The sequence below is a fragment of the Xyrauchen texanus genome, chromosome 17, assembly GCF_025860055.1.
Source record: "Xyrauchen texanus isolate HMW12.3.18 chromosome 17, RBS_HiC_50CHRs, whole genome shotgun sequence".
Taxonomy (NCBI): domain Eukaryota; kingdom Metazoa; phylum Chordata; class Actinopteri; order Cypriniformes; family Catostomidae; genus Xyrauchen; species Xyrauchen texanus.
In genome coordinates, this window is record NC_068292.1 from 17,654,422 (window position 1) to 17,682,271 (window position 27,850).

General features: G+C 39.8%; 1 protein-coding gene across 1 annotated transcript; it reads right to left on the bottom strand.

Moving 5' to 3' along the window:
• Positions 1–27,083, bottom strand: LOC127657962 (juxtaposed with another zinc finger protein 1-like). Its single transcript, XM_052147002.1, has 5 exons — positions 26,876–27,083; positions 9,443–9,515; positions 7,480–7,676; positions 5,642–5,811; positions 1–2,177 (listed from the first exon to the last, which is right to left on the bottom strand). The coding sequence occupies exons 1-5, from the start codon at positions 26,988–26,990 to the stop codon at positions 2,001–2,003; spliced, it is 732 nt and encodes a 243-aa protein (XP_052002962.1). The 5' UTR covers positions 26,991–27,083; the 3' UTR covers positions 1–2,000.
• Between the last annotated feature and the right edge of the window lie 767 nt (positions 27,084–27,850).

Consider the following 27,850-nt stretch of genomic DNA (forward strand, 5'->3'; position numbering starts at 1 on the left):
AAAACATATCAGAGGTCATTTTAATGTTTCAAATATTACCAGGTTTACATTTACTAAGCAGCATGTTTTTTTTTTTTTTTACTGAAAATGTCACCAGTTCAAAACCTCTGGTGCTTGACTTTATTACATGTAGGAACATTATTGTACAGAAACGTAAGAAAATATAATTTAAAGCACTCACATAGAGACGTTAATACATTACGTAAACAATATATCAAATACTTCCCTTCGTACTGGCAGTGTAATACTGTCACAATGTAAAATCTAAACTGAAAGAACAACATTAACGTCCATGCAGTGACGTCATAATGAGTGATTGGCAGCCCCTGATCTGGCTGTGACCTCTGGAGGTTCTAGTGACTCTGATTTTTACCACCCCTTCATTTTCATTTATAACAAGTCCAAAGCAAATGAAAGCGTGTAACTTTCTGGTGCAATGTTAGGTGTCCAAACGTGGATATCATATATTGTATTGATCAGCTTATGGTATCTATAGTGAACAGGGCAGATTTTCCTGATTTCTGTTCTCAGATTGAAGTTCAAGAAATATATTAAGGTCACATGGACAACCCCAGAGAAAAGTCAGAATCAGGGTGAACACACAATCTGAATCAGGCATTTGAATGGACGCCTGGCTACACATAAAGCTACAAGTATACTATACTGGAATGCTGTGGTCTACCACAACTCAACCAGTTTCAATAATCTCACAACTACGAAGCATACTGGAGGTATAGCAAAAAAATTATGAATTTCCTATGCTGGAAAATAAGAAAGGAGTAAATGTGTTGAAATGATAACCTCCAAAGTGGCACATACTCTTAATTTCTTTGAATTTCCTAGTTGACTTGCAGAAAGAATTCTGCAACATCAGACTTGTTGGCAATACAAAATGCCCTAACACAGGATGGCAACTGGTCACTACAAAGTGCTTTAAGGTACCACACCAGATCACATGAAGATCGCTGTGGAGTTCTAGAACATTCTAGCCACATCAAAGCTGGGAAGTGTGTAACGGCCTACTCTAAAATACTAACAGATAAATTGGGCAGAATTATGGTTCTGAAATGCTGGCGATTTGTCACCTGAGAGTCATTTGCTGCTCTAACTCAAAAAATATATTACAAAAAAAATAACCAAAAAGGCCAAAGCACTACTGAAAATCTGCACATCTGCAATCAATCAATAATCATCATCTCTAAAGTTAAGATGGAAATATACAAAATTAAACTTGGGAGTAAAGTATAGGTTTTAGATCTGACTATGAAAGTTTATAAAATATATTTATATACGCAATCTACAGCTAGGAAGGTTGCATATTTATGGGTAGATATTACAAACATTCAGACTTTTTAAGCCTTTCCTGTCTTTCGGTTTCTCGCAAAGTCACTTCTTTGAGCAGGCTTATCTTAGGTTCTGTATGAGGCTGGTTTCATTGGCAAACTCTCGTCAAGTGCTCAGAGAAAACACAATCCTTCTAAGCATACCATCATTCTTTTACAATAAGCACCTTACATAAAGAAAATAATACAAGGAAAAAATAATGATCGTTGAATGTGCAAAAATACAAAACTGAACTGTAACAGGATACAAATAAGCCAAAACTAAAAGAATTAAAGCATACAATTCGGAGTGTAGTGTTTTGAGCATGGAGTATGGAAGGAGGGCTGAACCAAATCTTCCTAATGGAGGGTACAGAATGTCTTCCTGGAAGAAGAGGAACAGAGAAGCTTTCCTCCTCATGAGGAGTGAAATGAAAAGGGAGGTAAAAGAGTGCTCCTCTTGAAAAGATGTCCTTCTGACAAATATTTTTGGATGTCCTCCAAAAACAGGGGACACAAGGATAAGACAGTTCAGAGTTAATGGACAGCCACAGCTGCTGGTGAAGTTGGATATGGAGGTGATCTGTTTGTCCTGTTTATACATGTATCTGTATTTTATATACGCGTGTCTGTGCACGTGCATGTAAGTGTAATTGTGGAGGACGACATTGGCACACTCTACTGCTGCATCTTGCGGATGATGTCAGCAGAGAAGGGTGGGTGGAAGTTGATAGTGTGGTGTCGAAGCCCCTGAGAGCTTTTGTAGCATTTACCACACCGGCACTTGAAGGGCTTGCGAACACGAATCTGGGTGCGATGACCGTTCTTGGCATGGTACTTAATACCATTCACATTCTGGAAGAAGATACAGAAAGAAGAAATTCAGAAACAGAAAATCATCACTTATCTAAACCAAATTGACCCTTCGCTAAGGCCTGCCTTAAAAACATCAATCCTTTCTTTTGCATATTTCTTTGCTCTATTTCACATTTTAAAGTAGTCTTCAGTGGCATACTGGAAACCTTTTGGACAACAATACATAATTACAAGATACTGTACGTATCGCACCATTAATCCAGATGTTATTTAGCATTTCCTTAAGTATAATACACCTTAATTCTCTAATCGTTTACTCACCCATGCCATCACAGAAGTGTATGACCTACTTTCTTCTGCATCTACACAAATGAAGATTTTTAGAAGAATATCTCAGTTCTGTAGGTACATACAACGCAAGTGAATGCTGACCAGAAATTTGAAGCTCCAAAAAGCACATAAAGGCAGCATAAAATTAATCCATGCTAAATCCATGTCTTCTGAAGCGATATTATAGGTATGGGTAAGAAACAAATCAATATTTAAGTCCTTTTTTTACTATAAATCTTCACCTTTGACCGTAAGTAAGTATACATAAGTATTCAAAGCCTTTGCGCAATACTTTTTTTAAGTACCTTTGGCACCAATTACAGCCTCAAGTCTTTTTGAGTATGATGCTACAAGCTTGGCACACCTATTTTTGGCCAGTTTCTCCCATTCTTCTTTGCAGGACCTCTCAAGCTCCATCAGGTTGGATGGGGAGCGTCAGAGCACAGCCATTTTCAGATCTATCCAGAGATGTTCAATCGGGTTCAAGTCTGGGCTCTGGCTGGACCACTCAAGGACATTCACAGAGTTGTCCCGTAGCCACTCCTTTGTTGTCTTGGCTGTGTGCTTAGGGTCTTTGTCCTTTTGGAAGATGAACCTTCGCCCAGTCTGAGGTCCAGAGCGCTCTGAAGCAGGTTTTCATCAAGGATGTCTCTGTACATTGCTGCATTCATCTTTCCCTCGATCCTGACTAGTCTCCCAATTCCTGCCGCTGAAAAACATCCTCACAGCATGTTGCTGCCACCACCATGCTTCACTGTAGGGATGATATTGGCCAGCTGATGAGCAGTGCCTGGTTTCTTCCAGACATGACGCTTGCTATTCAGGCCAAAGAGATCAATCTTTGTTTCATCAGACCAGAGAATTTTATTTCTCATTGTATGAGAGCCCTTCAGGTGCCTTTTGGCAAACTCCAGGTGGGCTGTCATGTGCCTTTTACTGAGGAGTGGCTTCCGTCTGGCCACTCTACCATACAGGCCTGATTGGTGGAGTGCTGCAGAGATGGTTGTTCTTCTGGAAGGTTCTCCTCTCTCCACAGAGAAACGCTGGAGCTCTGTCAGAGTGACCATCGGGTTCTTGGTCACCTCCTGACTAAGGCCCTTCTCCCCCGATCGCTCAGTTTGGCCGGGCGACCAGCTCTAGGAAGAGTCCTGGTGGTTCCAAACTTCTTCCATTTATGGATGATGGAGGCCACTGTGCTCATTGGGACCTTCAATGATGCAGAAAAGTTTCTGTACCCTTCCCCAGATCTGTGCCTCGATACAATCCTGTTTCGAAGGTCTACAGACACGTTCTTGGACTTCATGGCTTGGTTTATGTTCTGACATGCACTGTTAACTGTGGGATCTTATATAGACAGGTGTGTGCCTTTTCAAATCATGTCCAATCAACTGAATTTACCACAGGTGGACTCCAATCAAGTTGTAGAAGCATCTCAAGGATGATCAGTGGAAACAGGATGCACCTGAGCTCAATTTTGAGTGTCATGGCAAAGGCTGTGAATACTTATGCAAATTTATTAAAAATAAAAAACGAATTTAGTCCATTTTGGAATAAGGCTGTACATTTCAACAGGTTTGCCCTTATATAACAATCATTGTTTTACAACAGTAACCATAGTTTAACCATGGCATTTGTAGTAAAATCATAGTAACCACAATATAAACATGGTTACTGTCATGGTTACTATATAGAATCTACAGTATTACTGTTATAAAACCATGGTTATTGTTTCATATCTGTCAGATTTAGCACTGAGTGCCTGCTTAAAATTGGAAGGGAGTGTGTGCAGTTTCGGCTCACGTGCGGCTCTTTCCCTGGATGATGTCGGCGTAAATGATTCATCATGTATCAATGTATTACTATAATGACATCTTAATGTTATTAATCAAAGCGCACTATTAAAGCTTGTGATAGATTACAGCTGCACAAGGAAACAGGAAGAACTTGCTTGCGCATTTTATATAAACACTCATGCGCATTATTGACATATATTACCGGTATGCAGCACTCGTGTCGAGCGATTGTGCCTGTTTTATAAATGTATTTTGACCATCGCTGTTGTAATTGACAGCAAAAAGAAAATGTTCCCAGAAAGGAGAAATGCAGGGGGCTTCTCTAACAGCATTCTGTTTAATTTACTCCACTTGCCATTTTCAACAACACACAATGCTTGCAGAACAGTGATGTCATCAATTTGACCCACGTGAAACACAGGTATCCATCTACTGAGCCATTCAGGTGCATTAGCGGAGGTTGTAACTGTGCCTCTCTTTTTGACGCTTTGGTTTCTTGACCAAAACCTGTGCTCCAGATGCGTCATTAAACGTGAGGTGAACCGACTGTGGTGCCAATGCTTCCCGAACCGTACGGTTAATTTTTTTACTGAGAACCATTACACCCCTAATGTGAAGCAAATTTTTATTTTTCATTTGTTTATTTGAATATCACTAGAAATCGACACTCTCCTTAAGCCACTTTAAGTATCTTAGGAACCACAAATTACACAAATGTGTTATATTGTATTGACATTCTAATGTTGTAGCATTAATCTTATGGTAATACTATATGAACCTAATTTGGAAATGTCCCAATTTGTGACATAAAACTTGCTAACTGACAGCAGTGAAGGCCAGACATTGACTGAACCCAAATCTTACCCACATCTAACAGTACATCTGAACATGCAAAGACACCTTCATGGCTGTCATCATCTATATCCTCTCTTTATTTAATCCAGCTCTCACAGGCTGCATATCTCAAAACACAGAGTCAGTGGAAAATCCCATAAAACACAGAGGGCTTGTCGTGGACCGCATGTATGCATTTACAATGTACATTTTTAGCCTCTGATGCTCTAAAGCTTCCAGCCTTCTCTATTATAGCTCTCTTAGAATGAATAAACTCTCTGACAGCTAAACTGAATGTCCAGCATTCACTGTTTGATCATATTTGTGTAACTAGTGGTTACTATTGGATGGATACACAGATGTGCTGTAGCTATTTAGTCAATAGCAACCTAAATAAATACCTTAAATAATGGCACTTATACATCTGGGTCTGTGAGGAAGATTTTGTGCTATGTTTATCTAACTACTAGGGTTACTCAGGTCTACATTCTCTAGGTATTGTAAATGTATTGGTCCACAAATTTAGATAAAGAAAAGTGTATGTACCTTGTATCTCTTTTTGCATCCAGGCACGGGACAGGCGAAGGGTTTCTCATCACCTCCGTTCATACACATGGAACTGAGGATAGATTCAGAACTAATGGCATTTTCGGAGGTCCACGACTCGTCACTGTCGGACTCTTCATATTCCGCTTCCTCCTCATCATACTCGCTACCTGAGAGTAAGTACTCATTTAGTAAGGGATCATTTAATAGATGCTTTCAATACACTTATTACAGGGCAGTCTCCCTGTAGTTGTCTGTAAAATGGAATAGTCTGTCAAGCTCCAGTCATAACTTTGTGTGAGGAACAGAATTAAATTTAAGTCAGTATTCACTGATAACCTTCAAATTCACAAATGCTTGCATCTAGCCTGTGTTCGTGTTCAAGTGTGCAAACCAATGCCATTTTGGGTGGCAAAGAAACGTTGCCACATCTTTTGGAATTCTGTGCAGAAAAGCATGCTAACTGCAAGCTTTGGCCAAAGAGATGATTACATATTAAGATAAAATCATAACGGTTTGTGACGCCATGAGGGTGAATAAATAATGAAAGAATATTCATTTTTGGATGTGCTTTCTCTAAGGGCTATTTGATGTGGTACTTGATGGGGTGCATGATGGCAATGACTTATAGATTAAACCTACAACCTATCGGCTAACATCCAAGGTCTTTAAAGGGACAGTTCACCCAAAAATGACTTACTTTCTTCTGCAGAACAGAACAGAATTTTTTTTAAGAATATTTCAGCTCTGTAGGTCCATACAATGCAAGTGAATGGTGATCAGATCTTTGTAGCACCAAAAATCACATAAAGGAAACATATAAGTAATCCAAAGTCTCCAGTGTTTAAATCTCTTCAGAAGATATATAATAGGTGTGGGTGAGAAACAGTTCCAAAGTCCTTTTTACTCTAAATCTCCACTTTTACTTTTACATCTAAAAGTCACATGTGGTGCCTGTTTAGTTTCACTTTCACGTCTGTAAGTGAAAGTTAAAGTGGAGATTTAGAGTAAAAACTGACTTGAACATTGTTCTGTTTCTCACACACACCTATTATATTGTTTCTGAAGATATGTATATAAACACTGGAGTCTTATGGATTAATAAAGGTCTGATCACCATTCACTTGCATTGTATGGACCTACAAAGCTGAGATAATTATCTAAAAATCTTTGTTCTCGACGGTAGAAAATAAGTCATACACAACTGGGATGGCATGAGGGTGAGTAAATGATGAGTTTTCATTTTTGGGTGAACTATCATTTTAACTCCTATGCAACACCTATGAGAGCATGAAACAACCAAAGAACAGTGACTGTAGAAAAACTGGTACAGTTGTGTTTTTCACAGTCCTCATTTACCATCAGAATACTGCCTGTGCCCAGTCTGCAAACCGTTTGCTTTGTATAATGAGAAAAAATCTGGAAAGCATAAGAAGGTCTAAGGGTTAATGCACAGTAATAGTATGATAGCAGTAATTTGGAGACTATTTAGTTTGTGTTCCAAACCCACACAAATAAAATCTAAACTTTTAATTGTGGGAGAAAGAGAGCACATGCTGCTCTAGACAAGGCCATGGGAAAGAGCAGCAATGGTTCCAGAGGACAAAAAAAATTGAGTGACTCATAATTTGATTGTTTGATTATCTATTGCAAGAGAACATCAAACAAGCACTGCAGCTATAATGGGTTTATTGCCCAGAATGAATCTGATTTGAAAATATAATAAGCATAAAACAAACAGCCATTAAAAGGAAGGTGATGTCTGTGTGTGTAGGTGATGTACCTGTACAGGCACATGCCCTGAATAAAAAGGAGGTGTGTGTTCTTAGAGGGTATACCTGTGGGGGTGCTGCTCCTGAATGAAGATGAGGGCGTGATGGGCGGGGTGACAGGCGGGGTCAGGTTGCCGCTGTTGTGGCGAGGGGGTGTAGCTATACTGTTGCGTGAAAGGCTGCCCATGAATGAGAGTGACAGCTTCGGCTGGACCTTCTTTTTCAGAGACTCATGCTCTCGTCGTGCTGTGTCTGTCATAAACCTAGAGAGAGACGAAAGTGAAATAGGATAAGACTCTTAACCCGAACAGATTAAACCACAGCAAACACAAGTGTGGTCAATCCCACGTCAAAACACATTGTTCGGTCCAAGTTATTTTGTTGCGCAATAAAAAAGTAAATGTATGTAATAAAACATAAATGTTAGCACAGACATTTTTACTGTAAATCTTGTGTGGGATTAAATGATCACCAGTAGAAGCCACATAACGCAGAAAGAGTGAGACAAAAGTGTCTCCTCATCGTTACACAATCATTTCCATCACCATTTAGCCTATTAAAGTCATTTAAAACACTGGAACTTCCTACTGTCTCTTGTGTTCCTACACAAACCACACTGAACAAAGTCAAGGAAGGAATAGGAAAAATTCACCCAGAAATTAAAATTATCATATCAGTTTCTCACAATCCCAGATGTGTATGACTTTCTTTCTTCTATAGAACACAAATTAAGATTTTTTTAATAGAATATTTCAGCTCTGTTGTTCCATACAATGCAAGTGAATGGCAGCCAGAACTTTGAAGCTCCAAAAAGCACATAAAGGCAGCATATAAAAAAAAATCCACATGACTCAAGTGGTTTAATCCATGTCTTCTGAAGTTATCCAACTGATTTTGGATTAGAACAGACCAAAATATATGGTGATCATTTCAAGCGTAATTAAATTTCCTAGCGCCATCTAGTGCTCTGCGAATGTGTCAAGCACTAGGGAATGTAATCAAGCTTGAAATCATGATCTTTTCTAGATACTGCAATGGCAGAATGTACAGTGAAAAAGGAGTTACTTACTTTTTGGTCAGCTCTTACCAAAACCAATTAGATTGTATCTAAAGACATGGATTAAAACACTGGAGTCTTATAGGTGACTTTTATACTGCCTTTATGTGCTTTTTGGAAATTCAAAGTTGTGGTCACATTCACTTGGATTGTATGGACCTACAGAGATGAGACATTCTTCTAACAATCTTTGTTTGTATTCAGCAGAAGAAATTTACTCATATCTGGATTGGCCTGAAGGTGAGTAAATGATGAGAGAATTTAACTGGACTACTAGTATTCATGCCGGGCATAAACTTTGTTATTTACTTGGAACAAATAGGATGCAAAAACTATGTAAGGTAAGCATACACAAAACTATGGTGAATATTTTTTTATTTAAATTATTAGTCAATAGCCAACATATGATCATATTTAAGCTCAAGTCTGACTTTTTACCATGTTAAATTACTTTCTTCTATCCCATCTTAATAAGCAGAAACAATTATAAGTAGCTGACAATAATTCGCAGGCTGATATTTTCCCCCAAATATTCCAAAGGTAAGCACTTCGCTGTCAAAACATAGATTTTTGAAATTGTTTAAGCATCAGCCCGACACAGCAACATGGCTCAATGAAGGGTATAAGTTTGGGCCGTGACTATCTGTTTCATTAATGGAAGATGGGACGAGTGTTCAGGAAACCAGTTTGAATTATTTGTATTTTTTAATTTGTTTTAGCTATTTTGTTTGGAAATTACACACTTTATCTTTAAGTATTAAAGTTATAAATTTTTATATATACAGTGAATAAACTTAATACAAAGACATCTATTCTTTGTTCAGATTTAAATAATGTCATGGTTATTGTAAGGTTACGGGCCTTGAATGTAATCTTTAAAGAGGAAGAGTGTGTTTGAATATAGCACTGTAATGAGGTAGATGATAAAGGCCATAAATGTGAAACAGACTAAGAATCTAGAGGCTCATATACCTGTTAATGTAGCTAAGGGCGACGTATGTGGGCTGCTGAAGTTCCTGTTTCTCCAACACGCGAGGATCTGTATCTAAACAAAGCGGAGAGACAGATAATTCATCGGACTGACGAAGACAACAACAATCACACCACAAAAGAACAACCAAGTGTGCTTTGTGGCTTTAAGGTTTTTCTGTATTAAAATTATACATTCTAAACAACACAAAAAAGCATATAAAAAGGACAATAAATCTCTTCATGTGAAAGAAATGTTGTTTACCTGTTTGAATGTGCATTTTGTGGCATCCAAGTTTATGGAAATGAGTTTGTGGAAGATTCCGTGTCATTGCCAGAGTGAAACTATTACTCTTATTGTTAAAGTCATTGACTTTCAAACTCAATACTAGTTTCTGCCACACAACATGTCCACAATCACTTGCAGATGGCAATTAACTCCATTAATCAAGTTTTTTTCATTAAACTCTACTTAACGGCATAATAAATCAGGCTTTGTGTGTTTGGGAGAGGGTCTGGACTGGAATAGGGAGAGCATGTATCTAATAGCTGTTTGGTAAAACTTAAAGAGATTGTTCACCCAAAAATGAAAATTTGCTGATAATTTACTCACCCTAAGGCCATCCAAGATGCATATGAACGTTTTTCTTCATCAGAACAGGATTTAAGATTTTTAGGAAAGTATCCCAGGTTTTTAGCTTCACCCAATGCAAGTGAATAGACATCAATTTTCAAAATGTTTTGATTCACTTCAGAAGACATTACTTGATCGGCTGGAGTCGTGTGGATTACTTTGATGCTGACAAAATATGCTTTTTGGACCATAAAATATTGGTGTCCATTCACTTGCGTTGGATGAACCTGGAATTCTTTCCAAAAATCTTAAATCCTGTTCTGGTGAAGAAAGAAGGTCATATACATCTTGGATGGCCTGAGGGTGAGTAAATTATCAGCAAATTTAATTTTTTGGGTGAACTATCCCTTTAAGACAGCCATTTGGTTTGTGTCACTCCACACCACGTTCAACAAGCTCTGTGCCATTTATCCCAGATGTCTGGAGCCCCTCTGCTGAGCAGGGCTCATTTTCTGCACTCCAGGGCCACCCAGATCCCACTTCAACCAGCTCCAAATGACCCACACACCATAGAAGGATGGATTTATAGGTCTTTAGTTTTTCATATTGAAGAGTTGACTTCAAAAGTTAAGATATCTGCAGTATTACTGGGATGTTCTGTCAAAACCTCTCCAATTCTCTGTGGTCAATACTGTCAAGAGGCATCCCTGAGGACAAATGTGGACTACGGTGCCACCTTGTGGCAAAATTAGCAAAGAAAGCAGCACAGTGTTCTTCCAAAAATGCACTTACAAATGGATTACTTATAGTTGTCTATGCATATAAACTGGGACAGGAGAAATGCAAAATAAATACATATTTCATCTTTAAATCTGTGCTTCCATTATAGTTCAGGTTAGCCTCCTCACTTCCATGCTATCTGTTATTAAACACAAACTGACCAAAAACACCATTACCGGTGAGCACGAAACTCTCCTCAACGTCCCAGCAACTATAACGTCCCCTCAGTGGCCGTCTGTGCCCGCATAACAGTGGCTTTGCAAGGGTAATAGTTTTCAGATGCCTGTCTCTCAGGGCATTCTCCAACACCATTAACACAAGCGTTGCCAAAACACTGTTTCATCTAATGAGCCTCCCCCCCGTGATGCATCTGAATGCCTCTTTCTATTCCTCTGCTGTGAGTAAACACATTTCTTTCTGCCCTGTTTAACCCGAACCATATTTGTCTCCACTCTTTAAAACCACGCGACACTCCTGAGCATGTGTGTGTGTGTGTGTGTGTGTGCGTGTAAGAAATGAGATTCCAGCCAGCATGGCATCACACACTCTGTGGCTCTGCCAGCTCATAATTACACAGGCTTGCAGCTGCTGCCGCCTGGTTGTCACCATGGCAACGCACATATGCCTCACAGTACAGTATATGTACAGTATGAGGCACAGGACCAGAATGGGGTTTGCATTTCTGTTGCCATCTGCATGCTGGTCTACTTTTGGAGGCAGGTAGGATGTTTAAACCTTTCAGCTCGGGCTGTGACTCAGCTAATGTGGTTCATTAGCATTGATTTAACTACTGTGAGAAAGACCCCACACCTTTCCGCCAAACACACACACAAACACACACACACAAGATGCATTAGGCATTGCACTGTTCCTGTGCCATTAAAAAGGGAGTTTTGTATGAGTGCATCTGACCTGTGGATGGGAAAAGCCCCAAAAGAGGAAGGGATGAAGAGCCGCACACAGTCTCACACACACATATGGATCAATCCTCGCACACACACGCACTCTGTAAATCACACGCAAGCATCATGAGGCCCTGCCCAGGTACCTTAGGGCATTGGTTTCCAAACTTTTTACAGTGGCGTACCCCTCCAAACAATCAACATCCATTTGCATACCCGCTCTCTAACGCATAGATAACATTCACACAAGGTATTTAGAAAATATGTATATTTAACACAATTATATTTGTAAAACTACTCCCTTATATTAATGTTATATTTGTACATGTTATATTAATCTTACTATTTGAGATGGGTATGCTAGATATATATGGATAAATTGAAAACTCCCCCTCATCGCAACACGGTACATAAGTATAGCGTTCGATTCTGTGCCTGGAATTGCGCATTGGCCGACCTCGAGCATTTCGGGTAAGTATCTGTGGAATTGCGTGATCAGCTCAAGGTGCTTTTTTTTGTCAAATTTGACACTGTTCGCAAGGTTGAGCTCATTTGCTGGCAAAACATAATGCCTCAATGTAAAAACAGGTCTGTAGCATGCAAGCAAATGCGAGTTAAAATTACTGTGTGTGAATGTGTAAAATTATTTGGCCGCACCGGATGTCTGTCACCTGTCATCAAAGCTTATGCAATTATACCATGAGAATCAAAACTCGCTATGCATCTAACCTTAAATACAAATTACGTTTTAAACTGTGAAAACAAAAAATGAACAGACAAACTAAAAACGTGGACAACTGACATGTCACGAGTTTTTACTTCAGTTTTACTTGCTATCACTAAGCTACGCAAATTAGCAGTGTGCTGGGCTGGCGAAAAATTATACTTGTGTGATACATGATGCATGAGTAGATGCTGTTTTTTTTACAGAAAAAGATAGGATTATTTCTTTGAGTATTTATCTGACCTTCATGACACAACCATTTTGGTGTTTCTACACTAGAGGGCACACTAAATTATTTTTGCCAGTGAGAAATACATGAACTGAGTTTGAATGTGATTATAGACAGTGATGAAATCAAAAGAATGGTAAATCTCAGAATTTAATTTGCGTACCCCTATTGTCACCTCACATACCCCAGTTTGGGAAACACTGCCCTAGGGCCTAAATCCACTTGGGGCCACAGACCTGCAGCCTACCAGGACCCCATTACAGAGGAAAGGTGGTCCACCATGGTGGTCTCTCTCAATCTTATACACACACATACTCTATTCCACTTTCCCTTAAGGGCAGGACTCGGAATAAGACCACACTCTTTCAAGAGATCAAAGAAAAAGGTAGAAAGGTAGAGTAAGGGATATATCTTTCCAGGCAGTGAAATAAATTTCAAAGTGAATGATTAATTTGCCAATGGACACTTTCACAGACTATGATGTGAAAATGTATTTCAACTTGTCCCCCCTTTAAAAAAAAAAAAAGCAAAAATCTGGGTTTCAGTGAAGCACTTACAATGGAAGTGAATGGAACAATAAGTAAATGTTTAAAATACTCACTGTTTCAAAAGTATAGCCACAAGACATAAATAATATGTGTTGACATGATTTTAGTGTGATCAGATCACTTATTAACCTTTTCAGTGTAAACTTATAGCCATTTTTCAACTTCATTGCCATAACAACATAAAGCCATAAACCCCAAATCCCTAAAATGACTGTAAAAGCATATTTTTAAATAAATTAACAGCTCAAATACACAAGGTTAATTAATCTGAGTGCTTTTGTAAAATTATAAACTTCTCATTACTGTCTTTAAACCCCCCCAAATTTGGCCCCATTCACTTCCATTGCAGAAGGGAGGGATGAATCAACATTATATTTTGTGGTAATCTTGTATTGGACACGGAATATTACTTTAAACAAAAGGAGAAAAGTTTTGATAGTGCCTTTTCAGGGAAATCAACTGGATGGATTACTTATAGTTGTCTCTTGCTTATTAAAATGGGACAAGAATGTCTCTTAATACAATTTTATGTTTAAATAAGTGTTTGTTTGAGTTCAGCAATTTTGTGTTAGTCTAAATTTTCATCATTAACTTGTATTATTTTTTTTTACATTTGTATTATATAGTTATGCAGACTATTGGCCACCCTGCTCTCAAGATATCAGCATTGGGCAGAAAAAAAAAAACTGTATCTGTCGACCACTAAAAAATAACATCTAAATTAACAGTAAAATGAGTTGAGACAGCCAGTGCGATCTAGTGCATTGATCTGAAAAAGCCTTTCAGGTCCCTACACTATGCACCATTGAGCTCCATGAACCAGCCCTGTGTAATAAAACATTTTGTGTGTGATTATCTAATTGTGCAGTGAAGTCTTCCATTGACTGCATTCCTCAGGCCAGCTGGAGATCTAGTCATTACTGTATTCCCCACACATACACTCCTTTTCCCCACCCACAATGCTCATTTTAATCCATTTAATACAGTTAGATCAAATAAAAACTGCACCTCCTTTTTCTTCACGCATTATGGGATTATGTTGCCAATATTGTGATATATTTATGACATGCAGAGCTGTGGCATGTGACCAAGAGAGGACTGAATTCTCCAGCACACTAAATCCAACACTTGATAATTCCCTTCCAAGAACTGTAAGTCATCATACTGTAAATGACATCAACAAACATATTATGTTTGATGTACAGTTATGAAGAAAGGGATTTTGGACCAATTACATTTTCCAGTGGGTGGGGCTAGCCAGCACAGTATAGTAGAAATAGAAATCAAGTGATTAACAAAGGAAAAGATCATTTAGGCATTTATCAATTGTCGCTTTTCTGCGTGGCACCGTACTTGTAAACAGTTTAAGTTTAAGCATTTTGTCATTCAGAAAATGCAATATTTCAAGATGTTTACTTGCTCATTTACACATGAAATCTTCATGGGTGGTCACATACACTTGAAGATCACAGCACACACATAGTATATACATCCAAACCATACAGACACACGTTCTAAATCAGCGTCAACCCCCTGCCATGGTTAATCCAGGTAATTTCAGCTCTTCCTGTCATTAGCTGGGCTGTGTCAGGGTTTGGTTGATGCACAGTGGGGCAGGGGGGTGATAGGGGTGTTGGTTTGAGGTAATTAGGTCCACCAGGTGCAGCTCTGGCGGCACCAGTCACTGCTGCTCAAATTTATTATTTCCGTTGAGAATTTTTTTCCAAGCCATTTCAGGAGCCCTCAGTGCAGTGAAGCTGAGAAAGGTTCATTGTTCAGAGGCATGGAGATCACCCCTGTGGAGCTGACATCTTGAAAGCAGAAGACCTCTGTCCAACACACGAGCTAAAGCCTTTAAAAGCCAGATGTTTCAGAAAGATGGCACTTTTTATTATATCACTGTGCTGATCCTTTTGAACCAAAGATCAGTGTGTCAATTCACAGTGTTATGGGCATATAGGGTGTAAACTTTTCCGTATGTCTCTGATCACCAGGAGGATTTAAGCTTGCTAAACACTTAAGTCGCTATCAAAATAATTCTAAGCACTGTTGCACATTCGACTCCCTAAATAATTTCAACATCATATTAACACTTTTAATAAGAAACCCTTGGAGGCTACAGTCTGCCAGTTTTAAATGCACAATTTTATGTGATGGGAATTGAAAAAGAATCACATAAATTGTCACATCCAGTGAAAGTCTCGGATGGATCTTTTAAGATCGACTGCTGCTTACACTGTTTTCATATGACCATGAAGAACCCTTGAAAGTTTATACACACCCCTACTTCTTTTCCCCATATTTACACTGTTGCCTTCGTAGCATGTAACAATCAAATCCCAGAGAACCACAAACTAGAATTTACTTAAACATGGAGTAAAATTCAAAGGTAATAAAATATTACAACCTTAAAACTTCACAAGCCAATTTGCTGTATGCAATGAGCTTTATTGGCCACATTTCAGCGCCAACTTCTTAAATCCTCAAGCAGCTTTTCTGATAGTGTGCCATCGCCCCCTATTGGTAACAAGCCACAACAGTACCTGTCAATGAACCCACCTCACCTGCTAGAATCAGAGCCTTGTTTAGCCTGGCGTTAATTAAAGCAGAAAATATTTTTAGCAGCAGGTCCCCAGATGAGGAGGAAGAGAGGCCAAAATTCACCATCCCACTTTGTAATTAGGCTTCCTCCAGGCCTACATGAGGCTAGGCCAAATTTCACACCTCGCCAAGAGCAGGGCTATAGGTGAGGGAGGGATTCCATGGGACACTAATTGCCTCATTACTGCCCAATAAGTCACATTAGCCACGCTCTCCTTCAGCTAACACCCCGAACACATCCGAGACATGCGATCAGAAAGCAAAGGAGGTATTCAAACAAGCTCAGCTCAGGTCAGCTGCCTGGAGTTGATCAATCTCTCATTCATCTCATCCATTTGAGATAAAATGTGTTGACACATTTTGTTTGTATGTAAACATGATGGTCCTGAGGGCATTTTTACTCAGCACATAAATCCTGTGGTGGAAATAAACTGAACTAAGACTGTCGAATGGAACACTACTCAATGTTTTTCTAGGTCATTATATTTTTTTAGAGCAGTGCTCTTCTGGCAACCAGATCTGAAATTCATGTGTCAGACTTTAACAAGCCTGTCCTCATAATCAGCTATGAGTACATGCAAGTCTTTACAAACATATATACTGAGCAGAAATGTGCAGTTGTGGTATTGTATCAATACCACAACCACAGCAAACATGCAAATCAAATCAGTGACAACAAGTCTGTGCCTCAGTGACATTTGACATGCTGCTGACATATTTTTAAATGCAGGCCTGCTAATTTAATGTCTCTTTTTAACCTACAACACGTTTGTTTTGCTGAAGAAGAAGGCATTGTGGAAAGAGTGTGTGTATTGTATCCTTATCTGTTAGCTAGTTAGAGGCAATGCACAAAAAACAAAAACAAAAAAAAAAACAACACAACACAACAGGAGACAGTGACCATGTTTACATGTACACCAGAAAGTGGTTTATTGAAAGAGAGTGGCGTTCCTGTTTGCATGCACCGTGTTAGTGGCTTTCTCTTTACTCCCATATAAATTCGGCAAAAAAAGAAACATCCTCTCACTTTCAACTGCTTTTATTTTCAGCAAACGTAACGTGTAAATATTTGTATGAACATAAAAAATATTAAACATCTAAGACATAAACAGACATGTGACTAACAGAAAAGGAATAATGTGTCCCTGGATCAAGGGGGGGGGGGGGTCAAAATCAAAAGTAACAGTCTGTATCTGGTGTGTCCACCAGCTGCTTAATGGACTGCAGTGCATCTCCTCTTCATGGACTGCAACAGATTTACCAGTTCTTGCTGTGAGATGTTACCCCACTCTTCCAAAAAGGCACTTGCAAGTTCCTGGACATTTCTGGGGGGAATGGCCCTAGCCCTCACCATCCAACAGGTCCCAGACGTGCTCAATGGGATTGAGATCCGGGCACTTCGCTGGCTATGGCAGAACACTGACATTCCTGTCTTGCAGGAAATCACACACAGAACGAACAGTATGGCTGGTGGCATTGTCATGCTGGGGGATCATGTCAGGATGAGCCTGCAGGAAGGGTACCACATGAGGGAGGAGGATGTCTTCCCTGTAACACGCAGCATTGAGATTGCCTGCAATGACAACAAGCTCAGTCCGATGATGCTGTGACACATCGCCCCAGACCATGATGGACCCTCCACCTCCAAATCGATCCCGATCCAGAGTACAGGCCTCAGTGTAAAGCTCATTCCTTTGACAATAAACGCAAGTCCGACCATCACCCCTGGTGAGACAAAACCGCGACTTGTCAGTGAAGAGCACTTTTTGTCAGTCCTGTCTGGTCCAGTGTAGGTTGGTTTGTGCCCATAGGCGATGTTGTTGCAGGTGATATCTGGGAAGGATCTGCCTTACAACAGGCCTCCAAGCCCTGAATCCAGCCTCTCTCAGCCTATTGCAGACAGTCTGAGCACTGATGGAGGGATCGTGTAACTCCAGCAGTTGTTGTTGCCATCCTGTTCCTGTCACGTAGGTGTGATATTCGGATGTACCGATGCTGTGCAGGTGTTCTTATTTGTGGTCTGCCACTACTAGGACGATCAGCTGTCCTTTTTAATCTCCCTGTAGTGCTGTCTTAGGTGTCTTACAGTACAGACATTGCAATATGGGCAGTGGTGGCTCAGCGGTTAAGGCTCTGGGTTACTCACCAGAAGGTTACTCACCACCAAGACACTACTGTTGGGCACTTGAGCAAGGCCCTTGAACCTATCTGCTCCAAGGGTGCTGTATCATGGCTGACCCTGCACTCTGACCCCAGCTTTTTATTTATATATTGCACTGGCTACATCAGCAGTCCTCATGCCTCCATGTAGCATGCCCAGCAGGGACCCTGGGCATCTTTCTTTTGGTGTTGTATGGGTGTATGTGGTTTTCTCACAAAAATGTAGAATTTTTTCTGATGTGCTGACTTGTTATTGGGCTCCAACCTCTGACGTTTGCTATCCGGTCTGTTTACGCAAATGCACACTCCTCATAAACGGGTTAGAATGCTGCTTATGCGTTTACATGACCACATAAGCTGCGTTACCCAACAGAAACCCAGGTGTGTTAAACCGCTTTCTCTTACTCCCTAAACAACATAAGGAAATCAGCGTTCTTATTTACATGACATTTTAGAATGCCACTTTAAAAACCCTGGAATAAACCATTTTCTTAAAGTGCATGTAAATGTGGTCAGTGACATTATCAGTAAAATAAACATCCAGTCACTATGTGATTTCTTTGTTTTAATCACATGGTTGAGGTGTATCAGATGATATAAAAAAAATATTAAATAAGCCTATGCAGAGTACGCAAAGTATTCCGTCTGCAGTACAATCTTTATGACCTGAAAAATGTGTAAGTAAAATTGAAACAAGCCTTTAGGCTCTACATCTGGCACTCAGAGCAATAAAACCACAGGGAAAGCCCAGATCAGGCCAAAGCCAAATGATCAAAAGCAAAGAGATAATACACAAGATAATCTATGAGTAAGAACATAAATACTTTTAAAGGTTAAGTGTATAATTTCTGCACCACTAGCGTCACCAAACGGAATAACAAATTTTTTTTCGTTTTTAAACAGGTTCCCCAACACTTACATTTTTTGCCATTGATCGGACAAGCCAAGCCAATAGTCTCACCACAAACTTACACCATTGGCTGGGTGATATGGGCAAAACTATTACCACATTATTTATTTTTTCTTTTCATTTTGTTCAATATAAATGATTAATCACAATATACATTTCATACCATTAATGTGGGATGAAATGCATTCCACACATTTGTTAGACCTCAAGAATGAATGTAAATATAATGTGTTTGTTTAAATGTACAGTTGAAGTAAGAAGTTTACATACACCTTAGCTAGTTTTTCAGAATTCCTGACATTTAATCATAGAAAACATTCCCTTTCTTAGTTCAGTTAGGATCATTACTTTATTTTAAGAATGTGAAATGTCAGAATAATAGTATAGAGTATAATTTAATTTTGGGTATCCTTCCACAAGCTTCTCACAAAACGTTGCTGGATTTTTGGCCCATTCCTCCAGACAGAACTGGTGTAACTAAGTCAGGTTTGTAGGCCTCCTTGCTTGCACACACTTTTTCAGTTCTGCCCACAAATTTTCTTTTAGATTGAGGTCAGGGCTTTATGTTGACCACTCCAATACCTTGACTTTGGTGTCCTTAAGCCATTTTGCAAAACTTTTGGAGGTATGCTTGGGGGGTCATTGTCCATTTGGAAGACCCATTTGCGACCAAGCTTTAACTTCATGGCTGATTGTATTTACATTTATTTGCATTTATGCATTTGGCAGACGCTTTTATCCAATGCGATTAAGCATGTGCGATTACCTGCGATTAGTGTAGTGTTAGTCAGCTTGCTAATAATGGGAATTCTGGTCAAATACATATTTTCTCTGTGTAAATATAGCCGTCTGAGCGGGGATCCCCCAGAGTGTCGTGTGGCCGGTTCAAGAGCCATTCACTATAGAAACTGTTCTCTCCTCTGCCATGTTGAATATTTATATCTCCTCTAGAGGTAGACCGATATATCGGTTTTACCAATTAATCGGTGCCAGTAGTTGTTTTTTGGAACTATCATTATCAGCAATAATCTATGGCGTTAGTAGTAGATAGTTTGGTCATTGTTTCGGTTTCGAGCTTGTTTATACTTCAAGGTCAAGAATTATGCACCAAATCGTATTTTTTCTGGTTTTGACTGAACAATAAACTGCATGTGAAATTTTGTTTATTTAAGACTCTTTGTCTGTGCCTGTCATAGCAAGGACATTTTTCTGATATTCTGTAAATCAATTTTAAAAATATTGGCCAATTAATCGTTATCGGCCTATCCCACCACATTAGTTATCGTATTGTTTAGTACTGTTGTTCTCTCAGCTGTGATATGCCTTAATGATAATGCTGAAAGTTTAACTGTATTTCCCAGCTGTAATGTAATAGCAGTAATCTTGGGCTGCGTACAAAAACCAGGAAATGCTGCCTTATCGAGGCTGTCAACGGAGGTAGGAAGGAACCATGGCACACCCGAAACTAATGTTCACGTCACAACCTGTCTACTAAGATACCTGTCACGATTCCTTGTTGTCTGCCCCGTGTTTTCCATTTCACCCTTCACTGATCACATTTCATGTCACGTTTTCCTTGTTGTCCGCCCCCAGTCTCACTGTCCTTGTAGAAAACTACAATTCCCACAATTCCCGGCCTCCCTCACTGCCTGCACACATCATTGTTCTCACCTGTGTCTCGTTTAATCTCCATTCCCTTGTCGGTCGTTGTTGAATGTTGACGTTTCCTGTTCATACCGATGTTCTCTCATTGTTCTCTCTCCGTTCCCCTTGTTCGTTCGAGGATACCCCTGCCCTTCGTGGATGTTCGCTGTCTGTCCCACCAGCTGTGTGTTATTTTGTGTTTGAGTTTGATTTTCTTCCCATTGTGGACTTTTCATTTGTTCCTGTGTTTTTATTCATTTATCGCTGTAAATAAAGCCGCACTTAGATCCAACCTCCCGTCTGCCTTCCCCTGATTTCCCCACACCCGTTACAATACCATCATCAGATGTATCCTTTGCTGCCTATGAAATCCCACAATCCTATGCGTGGCGTTCCACAGCGGTTGAGCAGAAGGAAAATAAAAGCGGCAGAAGAGGTGGTTGATAGCCAATTTGTGTGTAAATGTACATTTTCCAACGTTTGATTCCATTTCTAGCGAGCAATTAGTATTGTATTCAAGAAATACACTTGGCTACCCAGTGTTTTCCCTATTTATTTTTGCAGCAGCGGTGCTGTTGTGCGTGCATCCACAAGCCTGTAAAGACCGAACCCGTATTTGCGCATGTTGGTGGAGGAATAGCATAAAAACGACCTTAGAATAATTAAAGGACATTATGGCAGATAACATTAACAAAGACTTTAACAAGTATTTAAAGGGCAGTTCACCCAAAAAGGACATTTTAGTCATTACTCACCCCCAAGACTGTATGAATTTCTCTCTTCTGTGGAACACAAAAGGAGATGTTAGGCAGAATGTTAGTTTCTGTCACCATGCACTGTCACTAACATCACCTTTTGAGTTCCACAGTAGAAAGAAAAACATAAATGTTTGCAAGTGATGACAGCATTACTAACAATTTAAGAGTACACGTCAATACTCAAAAGTAACATTTAAATGGCTGTTTAATGTTGCCAAAATGCAATGAAAATGTTAACAGATGAAATCCTGAGAGAGAACCTTGCTTGAATTATATGTATATTAAAAATAAAAAATGATGCATTTTCATATAATGTATATTATTAATACTATAGTATTCATATTACTCTATTATTTTTATTTATGCATATTTTTTACATACTAATTAAAATTTACTGATTCACAGGGCAGATAAAATACCTGTACTGGTCAGATATATTTTCAGAGATAGAGATGACAGATGTAAAAGCTGTTTCATTGTTTCTCTTCTCCCTGCAGTAGGTTATCTTCACCAAGAGTAGTTCTTGTTGCATTTTACACAAAGCATTTTTGCGGTTTCTGCCTTTCTTGTCGAAGGTTCTGTAATGTGATATGAAGGAGTGATAGGAAAAGCTCATTTGCTATGTTGACAGCTTTGCTTTGTTGTTAAACAGGAGCGAAAGTTGAATCGCATCGCTCTAGGGCTGGGATAAACGATTATTTTTTAAACAATTAATCTAGCGATTAATCATTTTTCGATGCATCGATTAATCTAACGATTCGTTTTTCCCAGTCCGATTCGATTTCGATTCGATTAATCGACTTGTGACAACACCGGTAATACCGGTTTCATCGGGGGTGGGGGTGTATAAAATGTAAAAAAAAAAAAAAACATTTGCCGGGAGTTTGATTGACTGGCGATCTGATCAATCAATCATAATACTCCATTTTTGTCTGACAAAGTAGTCAGGAGAGAGAAGATTAACGTTGGTGGATTTGAATTTGAATAATGGATTGCATAGGCTACTGTACTGACATCTTTCCGTGGTTAAAACAACAGTCCTTCTGATGTAGGCTACATTCATGTTTAGCCTGTTTGATGCTATAAATTAACCAAGGAAAAGATGATCGGTTCACAAGCAGCTTTAACTGAGGCAATCTGTCACAACACATTAAAGAGCCACAAAATAGTAGGCCAAAATAGTATGGTTTAATTTTCTTTGAATGACCAAATTTGAAAGTTGAGACTTTATTAAATGTTACCTGCTTGGTCCTGCCTGTCAGCGCGTTGTCAGTGTCCTCTTATGTATTTTTCACGACATTCATAGCTACAAGCGCATTATTAATAGCTATAAGCGAAAACTTTAGGTGTCGACAACGTATTATAGCCTACTCCAACATCGAGTGCAAAGTGGGGAGTTGAAAAAAACTTACGGTGCTCTGTCATCTGCAGCTGCAACCGGGTGGTGCCTCTTCAGGTGCTGGTGCATTGCCGTGGTGCTAGAATGGAAGGCCATCTCCATTTTGCAAAGACGACATATCACGGAATTGTTTCCTTTTAAATTAAAGAATTCCCATACTTTAGAGGAACGAGTGCATGCCGCCTTGCACTTCTGATAGTCTGAGGAGCCACTCGTGTTGCTACTACTTGCCGGCGCCGCCATCTTTGTTTTGGGTCCGACGAATCGACACGCATGTCATCGCTCGCTTACAGAAACGCGGTACAACGGCATTCGCACGTTGAATCTGAAGTTCAGTAAATATGCAAAAAACATACTTGTGACATTCTTTCTGCGTGTGCTTACACTGGAATTACATAACATTCATTCTAATACCTGCAATCCTGCACTGATTTTCAGACCCTGCAGATATCCTGCTTCTCTGATGCAGGACACACTCACGTTGGACTGCTATATGGTTACATCACTGTGATTATGTACATGAAATTGTGTGTGTGTACATGCATGCATATGTGTGTGTGTGTGTGTGTGTACGGTGGGGTCCATTTCATTTCATACCAGCCCCATTCAACAGTGTGCAGTGTAAAAAGCATGCAGCTGACTGGGCCTAGCAAGCGTTACGTTGCGTAAAAAATATTAATGAACCATCTGAAATATAAGCAGCTGCACACATAATTGTGTGCTGCTGCTAAATGCATATAGAGGAAGTACTGTTACTGCCAAAACTCTCTTGATTTTGTTTTAGATTATAAAACCATTGAGGTTGGATTGTATAAAACAGATGCATTAACAAATGGCGACAATCAGTTGCTGGTATCCTAGCAACGATGTGACATTATGCTGCCTCAGTAGCCTGACCAAAACCAGTTTCTGGAGGTACCTTTGTATGCAGATGTTGTCTGTTGAGTCATTGGCTGATAGTTTCGGATGGTTTCGGATGCAGCCATGGAGTGAGAGATAATGCAGATGACTTCAAATAAACTGCTTTCTGACTGACTTGCGCTGACTCAATGCATGTCAAAATTAACTGACTAATAACACATAAAAATGGTCTTTTGTCACCAGCTGCTGGTTAAAACATTTAATGTCACAGGGATAATGAAAAGACACATATCTAGCAAGTCTTATCTGAGCTGCTCTCTTACACTTTAGTTTGGCACAAACACAAGTGACGTGATACAAACAGTAAAGCATCAGAATGCTGATGGTGTGAGACATCAGTACTCATGGAACGTCTCTCGTCCAATCAGATAAATATGTTTCTATGTCATTTAAATGCCATTTATTATAAAAAAGAACAGAAAAAAAACTATAAAGAAGACCAAACTGACAAAATGCAAAACTCTTGTCTCCCTCTGCTTACAGCATACAAATGACATCATTCACTGTTACAGTCCCACATCTGCCTGGGACCTGTAACAGTAACTTCGAGAAAAACACATTCTTCAGCTGTAAAGCTTACATACATAGCAAATCTTTGTTCAGCTGCTGAGACATCGAGCTGCAGAGCGAGTTTTGACTGTGTAGTGTACGGATGGCAAAAAGCGCCTCAGGCTAGAATAGTCTACTGGACTGATGATTTCAACCAGCTCTCAAGACAGCTACTCACTGATCTCCCTTCCAAAGGCCAGCTGAGCTAACCAGGAATGTCAGACAGCGGGGAAAAGAGGGTGGTGCTTTGTCACTAGAAGTCAGGTTTCTCCTTACAAATCCTCTCCATGCACGCTCTTGCCAGTCTTTTGGACAGGTAGCCATGGTGTTTAATTACAGCAACAGAGATTCCAGATCCAGTCCCCTTGACTGAGATATCCATCAGCACTATAGAGACTAAAGGCCACCATAATGATATAGATATCATGACTTCCTACAGAGAGCATTTCGTTCATGACAAAAAGATATGTAATACCCCTTTGATGTGCTCGTTTTCAGCAGCCATTTTTGTCTCAGAGCACACCAGCATTCCATCACATCCAATGCGTACATATTTTGGACTTCATTAAAAGGCCCTCAGTCATTTCATGTTTACTATTTCTCTATTTCTGCATATCTAAGAGTGCTGAAAACCAGCAAGCACTGTAGATTTTGTACATTTCTATCAACATGTTGTTCCAAACCCGCATTACTTACTTTCTTCTGTGAGACAGAAAAACAGATGATAGGTGTTTTTATAGATGGTAGGATAGACATGATTCATTTAAGATAACCCTAACACTATAGTGATACAGCAAGGCAAAACAGGGCCTTGACCCTATCTATGGATCTTTTCTACTGGATAAGAGTTCTGCAGACTGGGACTGAAATTGCCCTTTTCTGCTGAAATGGTGATGGTTCTCGTGCCGAGCCTGTGCTCTGCTGGTTCAAGGCCGGGGCATTCGTAAAACAGCTGCGCTTTTCCACTGACCTGAGAACCGAACGTTGATGTAATGGGATATGTGGTAGTTTCACTTGACTACCTCATCAGCCCACAAACAAACATGTTGCATCACAGTGTGTTTGTATGGTGCTTTCACTCTTGTTTTTGTGGACACAGTTAAACATAAGGATTAATGCAATCCATCATTATAACATTGCTCAACAAGAATGCCAGAGATGAATGACATCTACGCTAAAGCAGACAGGTAATGTAACTACATTATTTTGTATGAACTATGGCTTCATTTGCTAAGTTCTGTAAACTGTATCAGTGGAATCGTTATTAACATTGGTGTAGCAGATGGTTTTCTAGATTTAGATGTTTGCCAAAGCATAATATTATATTTAGTCTTGACGTATGTCTTGATAGAGAATCCCAGCAGATGCTGCGATCTTCCGAACTTAGTATGTAGCTGGTCAAAAATCCTCTTACAGAACAAAACAATGCACAAATTATGTTGACTACAGTGTAAGGAAAGCTAACAAAGTTTAAAAACTTACTGAGATCAGCTGCAGAGGACTCCAGTGATTCACTGTTTATCACGAGCGTATAGATGGTTGGTGTCTGAGTCCAAAACATTGTTAGTCCGTCCACTGTCACTTTTGCTTAGGTCCATCTTATCGTCCCTGTACTCCATTAAGTGTTTTTCAGTTTGTTTATGATTTTTATGCAAGTAGAATGCTTGTTTAGTCTGTGTTACCTGAATGCTTTGATGTCTGATAATTTTGTAGTTTTTATTTTTATTGTTGTTATAGAGCGAAGAATAACTATTTGCTGTTGATGGTAGCTACCATTGTTGTTTGGGAAAACTTTACCTGGTGACAAACATTATCCCGCCCTCTGCCCCCTGATGTAATCGGTTCCTGCGTGGGGACCAGCTAGCTTTTGATGCTAGTGCAGAACCAGGTTTTCGTCCCCGGATTTTCTGCGGTGGAAATGCACGCAATAGTTAGAGAATTTTCACCAGCCAAGGAACCTGCCGAATCAAGTCAGTGGAAAAGGGCTCAAAGTAATTCCTGACCCCAGCGTGACCCCTGCTTTAGAATGAAAACAAATCAGGTCCTGAATAAATATTAAACAATTACAAAAAGCGGGGAAGCGTGCATAAATGTAACCACCTGTGCTGTAATTTCATTAGAAAGTAAACATCTTTACTTTCACCTGATTGTGATATGCAACTGCTCTGAATCTTGTGCATGCATCCGTTTAACCTATTAGTGCATGTGTATGTAATATCATGATCATAACACAACGTTATTATGTTATTATAACGCATAGTGTTCACGGTCAGTGACGTCTCCATGAACCCGTTACATGTATCCAACTTAGGAATGCTCTAATGCTGCATTAGCTACTGTAACAAGTCATAAGTCAACTTCTCGGGGACTTTAATCGCAGACATGTCCGATCTAACCATGCATTTAGTGTTCATGAGCTGCTCTGAGCGGATGAGCTGAACACACAGATCCATGAGCGCAGCAGCAGCTCCGTGTCTGTGCGGGCCGTGCGCAGAAAATAACACTCCAACACTACCGCTTTTGTTTACACGTTCAGTTCAAGCACTACTTTTAAAGGACATAGCGAACCCCAAATGAGTTATGAATCGTCATGAAAATCTAGCACAACGCAGAGCTTCGTCTCATCGTTTCGCCACACCTAGCAACATCGCCGCTGCGACGCAGGAAGTGCGCGCGAGCCCGGCCATAGCTGCGCGAGCTACAGCGGCACAGATTGTTTTTCCACGAGCGCACTTACCGATGTGGTTGTCCTCGATGTGCACGATGAGCTCTGCCAGCGACTCGAAGTGCAGTCCGCAGCCCCCGAACTGGCAAATGTTGGAGAAGAAGGAGGCGGCGGCGATTCCTGTCATGGTCTTTGCCACATTGAATAACAGCAGCGCAGGGTGAGCGGAAAAGAGGTTGCACGCACGCGCTCACTCGCACACGCACGCACGCACGGCAGACAGCGGCAGCAGCAGCTGGAGCAGCAAAGGGAAAGAGCAGCAGGTGACAGAGAGGAGGAAACTCCAGCACACATCGTCACGTCTGTTGACATGAAATATTAGTTCTCTAGTTCTGCATCTGCCGATTTGTGTGTGATGTAATGACACATTAACATTTCTAACGTTTTGGAATAAAAGTTGGATAAGCCTTGGAGAAAGAAAAGAAAGAAAGAAAGAAAGAAAGAAAGAAAGAAAGAAAGAAAGAAAGAAAGAAAGAAAGAAAGAAATTAAAGTTCTCAAATACGAACTAATTTGTTAAAACCACCTTAAAGGGGATAGTTCACCCCAAAATGAAGATCCTCTCATCATTTATTCACCCTCATGCCATTCCAGATGTGTTATACTTTATTCTTCTTCAGAACAAAAACTAAGATTTTTAGAAGAATATCTCAACTCTGTAGGTCCTTACAATGCAAGCGAATGTTCATCAGACCGTTGTAGCTCCAAAAAGCACATAAAGGCAGCATAAAAATGATCTATTTGACTCCAGTGGTTAAATCTTTATTTTCAGAAGTGATATGATAGGTGTGTGAGAAACAGATTCATATTTAAGTCCTTTTTTACTGTAAACCTTCACAATGTTCTGATCAAATTATCACTGTGCACTCCTGACAGAGATGCTCCCCTCTTACTTCTCATTTCATCATAACAAACTTTTTCTTCTTCTTCTTCTTCTTTTTTCCCTCTTGTGGCAAAACTCAAAATGCTTGGCATGATGGTAATAACAC